Raw genomic sequence first — 4371 nt, forward strand, 5'->3', positions numbered from 1 at the left:
ATCTCAACGCTGGGAGGGAGCCCCAGAAGATGCCTGTCTGGGGGCAGTGGGTGGGAAGCCCAGAGAATGAGGAACCCAAGTGCCTAGTCCCTCCCTCTGGCTGCAGACCTCAGCTGGGTGCGGTGCGAGTGGGTATAAAAGGGTCAGTATATATTGAGAGGAGCAGAGAGAAAAACCAGGAGAGTGAGAAGAGAGAAAAAGAAGGTAGTATAGGCAGTGAGGACTGGAGAGAAAAAGAGGGAAGAAAGGAGGGCGAGAGAAAGAGAGAGAGATCCCGATTGGAGGGGAGAAGGAGGGCTAGAGCCAGAGTAGAGCGAGGGAGGGAGGAAGGCGGTGAGAGAGGCGGGGGCCTCGAGAGGGTGGAAGGAGGGAGAAGGGCGGGGCGCGGAGGCCCCAGCAAGGGACGAGACTCCCAACTCTGACTTTTTCTGCCGCTCTCGGTAAGTTTCCAGCCCGTTATTCAGACTGGGATTTCTTTATTTACTCGGGAGTGCAGCAGTTTGGAAAGGATACCCCCAGGCTGAGAAGGATGCCCCCACTTTCAGACACCGTGGAAATCCTTTGTAATTTAAGAAGTGATCTCTTAGCACTTGGGGTGGAGATTCGGGAAGGGGTGGGGCCCGGCAAGGATTCGGGGTTCTCAGCAGAGCCCTCCACTGGTAAACTTCTTTTGGTTTTTCCCCATGGCTGTCCACTCTCTCCTGAGGACCCTGAGATCAGGGCTTTGCCAGAGAACACCCCACATCTGGGGGACCTCCAGGCACCCCATTTCTGGAAACTGAAGGGTTTGGGGAGGCTGGCTCCTTCTTGTCAAGCCTCCCCATGCCAACACCAGCCTCCCACCCTCAGCATGGATCTCGCCCATTTTTCCAACAAGATGTCTAGCAGACACCAGTCTGGCAGCAGGGTGGGGTGGGGACCTTGTGGGCATAGCCAGGGACTGGGGTTTCCCTGGTTCTTGGAGGCAGGGGGGTGGGATGAGTCACTGGGTGACTCACTGAGTCCCCCTCCTTCCTACCCCAAGAGAGGAGGGGGGTGACTCAAGGACGCCTGTCTCTGGGGGAAGCCCCCAGCTTCTGATGAATCTGGAGGGGTATCAGCTTGAATTTTCATATCCTGGCCCATATGTGCCCAGGATCAGGACTTTAAGGAGACAGGAGGCCACACTGCTAGTCCTACTCCCTCCTGGACCCAGGAGTTCATCCCTGGCTTGATCCAACCTCTGGAGAATTCAGGAGTTCGGGCCCCCCAGCTTCCTCCCTGCTCAGACTCAGAAGTCCCGGCCCCCACCCCAGCCCTCTTCTGCACCACCCCCAGGAGTCTGGGCTCAGCCCCCTTCTCCACCAGGATTGGAGCATCTCACTTGCCCTTGTGCCAACCTCTTGAAACGACCATCTCCTGACACCCCCCAGCCCAGACTTCCACCGCAGCCATGTCTCTCCTCCTGCTGGTGGTCTCTGCCCTTCACATCCTCATTCTCATCCTGCTTTTCGTGGCCACTTTGGACAAGGTAAGCCCACTCAGGCAGCGGGGCAGCTTCTCCTGCAGACTCCCTCCACACCCCTCTTCTACAGTCACTCCAGCCCCACCCCTTTTCCCTAGCATCTACCCTTCCGAGTTCTGCCACTGATGCCTCTACCCTGCCCTCCCCCCCCCACTGCTCCCACCCCTTCTTACTAAATCCATGCCTTCCCCAGTTCAATGCCTTCCAGTACCTCACCCTTTCCCAACCCTTCCCACAATCTCCCTGACACTGCCCACTTTCCTTTCCTAACCCTGCCCTTCTTTCTCGGTCCATCCCAGTCCTGGTGGACCCTCCCGGGGAAGGAGTCCCTGAATCTCTGGTATGACTGCACGTGGAACAATGACAACAAAACGTGGGCCTGCAGTAACGTCAGCGAGAATGGTGAGGGGCATCGGGGACCGGTCTGCAAGGGGAGGGGTTGCCCCAGGTCTCCTCCCAGAACCAAGAACTAGGGAACTCCTCAAAGTTTGAGTGGGCAGGTCTGGGCCCCAATGCTGAGTGAGTGGGGCTGATTATGACCCTCTTATCTGGGATGGTAGGGGGCAATATGCTCATATTCTAAAGAGGATGAACTAAAAGCCCCCCTCCTTTATGATTCAGAAAGAGTGGAGGCCACATGCAATGGTTTAAGGAATGGGGAGAAAGCTCCCAAGATTCTGAGAAAGTAGGATTATGTTCTCAAAGTTCTAAGGAGATGGGACTGGTATTTGGAATGGATGTCCAGGACCAATTTGTCCAAGTTCCAAGGGATTGAAGCTGGAACCACATTACAGTTCTAGAGGGGTGGGGCTAAATCCTTCCAAGGTCCTGAACAAGGTTGGGGGGGGGTACAGTGCTGATGCATCTGAGTTATAAAGGATAAGAGCTGTATCCTTCTAAATTTCTAAGTGAAAGAAAAATGAAAGATTAAATGCTTTTCCCCTAAGAGTGAAGCAAGAACTTCTGTTCTCACCGGTTCTATTTGGTGTTGTACTGGAGGTAGCCAATGCAACAGGGCAAGAAAAAGAAATAAAAGGTATAAAGAGGGGGGAGGAAAAAGTAAACATGTCTCTATCCCCGGCAGACATGTTCATGTAAAAAACCCTAAAGAATCTTGACAATAGCTTTCTAGAACTGATAAGGGAATTTAGCAAAGTTATAGGAATCAAGGTCAATATAAGTGATACTCTTAAGCATCCAAACTTTTATGGCTCTAAACGGGGTGGGGCAGTGAACGATGAGCAGGCCGGTGGAGCTGGAACTCTGGACCTACTGTGACTTTCACCTCTATCTCCTTATTGCAGGCTGGCTGAAGGCGGTTCAGGTCCTCATGGTGCTTTCCCTCATCCTCTGCTGTCTGTCCTTCATCCTGTTCATGTTCCAGCTCTACACCATGAGGCGGGGAGGGCTCTTCTATGCCACTGGCCTCTGCCAGCTTTGCACCAGTGAGCACGGGCCCCAAGGAATTGAAGGGAAGGGAGGGGGACTGTCAGGATGCTGGGGGCCCTGAGAATGGACATCGGGTCAAAGAAAACAAGTATCAACAGCCCAAGGACTACCTGAAGTGCCTCCGTAGGCTACCCCGCCGCCTGGGGACTCACAGGAGTTGTACTTTTCACTGATTCAGTGGTTTGTGGTGTGCGTCTCTGAGTCATGTGGAAGCTGACACTTAGAGCTTCAAGGAGCCGGGGCTGGGAAAGGTGGTGTGAGCAAATAATTTAGATCCCAGGGATGGGAGGGCCGGGAGAGTTGGCTAAGTAATGCTCCAGGAGAGAACTCTGAATCATAATAGTAGTGATTTTATAATAGCAGCTGGCTTCTGTTTCTGGTGGACCTACTGTGCATTAGACTAGACACTTCAAGGAGTTTATATACCTTAAATTTTTTTTTACTTCAGGTGCAGAGAGCTAAGTTATCATGGTCCTCAGTTTCTGGTATATTCTCTTCTCAGGTTCCTCTAAAGTCCCTCTCGTTTTAATTCACTATTTTCGTGCTTGGCTCGCAGAAAGGCACAAAAAAATATTCCTTGAAGGGATGGGTGGCTGGCTGGATGAATGGATGGATGGATAGTATTTTCCATTTTATGGATGAATAAAGAGCACCCAGCTAGATAAACTAAATTGCCCGAGGACAGTATGTGGTAGGGAGCGAACCACAACTCCCAGAAGGCAGCGGTGGTGAGCACGGGCTTTCCCGCGGCTTCTTTGCCCCGTGGGTTGTTGGGAAATGCAGTCTTCTTGCTGGTACTGCGTGACACCTGATTCCCGTCTCCCCGCAGGCGTGGCGGTGTTTACCGGGGCGCTGATCTACGCCATTCACGCCGAGGAGATCCTGGCGGAGCGCCCGCCCGGGGGCAGCTTCGGTTACTGCTTCGCCCTGGCTTGGGTGGCCTTCCCCTTCGCCCTGGCCAGCGGCGTCATCTACATCCACCTGCGGAAGCGGGAGTGAGGGCCCCGCGTCGCCCTGCCGCCTCTGCCGGCGCCCGGATCCTCCGTCTGAGCCCCAAAGCCCCCGCGCCCGTCCCCGTCCAGAAAATAAAACGGTTTAACCGCCTGCTCTGCCTTTGCCTCCTTCCTTCCTCCCTGCCTCCTCCAGAAACCCAGGCTGCTCGTGCCTGATCTTTCCTGAACCTGGGACAGCCCCTCCAGGCCCCCAGTCCCTTTAAAAAAAAAAAAAAGATTTTATTTATTTATGTGACAGAAAGACAGCCAGCGAGAGAGGGAACACAGCAGGGGAGTGGGAGAGGAAGAAGCAGACTCCCAGTGGAGGAGCCCGATGTGGGGCTCGATCCCAGAACGACGGGATCATGCCCTGAGCCAAAAGCAGACGCTTAACGACTGCGCCACCCAGGCGCACCCCCCCCCCCC

At 54.1% G+C, this 4371-nt stretch overlaps 1 protein-coding gene across 4 annotated transcripts; it reads left to right on the plus strand.

Annotated features, from left to right (window-relative positions):
* The first annotated feature begins 257 nt into the window (after positions 1-257).
* EMP3 (epithelial membrane protein 3) lies at positions 258-4057 on the plus strand. Of its 4 annotated transcripts, none has more exons than XM_040634247.1 (5): positions 258-440; positions 1413-1510; positions 1804-1906; positions 2809-2949; positions 3783-4057. In XM_040634247.1, exons 2-5 carry the CDS (start codon positions 1433-1435, stop codon positions 3950-3952), a joined length of 492 nt encoding a protein of 163 aa, XP_040490181.1. In that variant the 5' UTR covers positions 258-440; positions 1413-1432; the 3' UTR covers positions 3953-4057. The 4 variants fall into 4 exon arrangements, with proteins under 4 accessions (XP_040490181.1, XP_040490180.1, XP_008682878.2 ...); XM_040634246.1 differs by having other exon boundaries at positions 259-440; positions 1296-1510; XM_008684656.2 differs by having other exon boundaries at positions 259-440; positions 1318-1510.
* The last annotated feature ends 314 nt before the right edge of the window (positions 4058-4371 follow it).

The sequence above is a fragment of the Ursus maritimus genome, unplaced genomic scaffold, assembly GCF_017311325.1.
Source record: "Ursus maritimus isolate PB19 unplaced genomic scaffold, ASM1731132v1 scaffold_19, whole genome shotgun sequence".
NCBI lineage: Eukaryota > Metazoa > Chordata > Mammalia > Carnivora > Ursidae > Ursus > Ursus maritimus.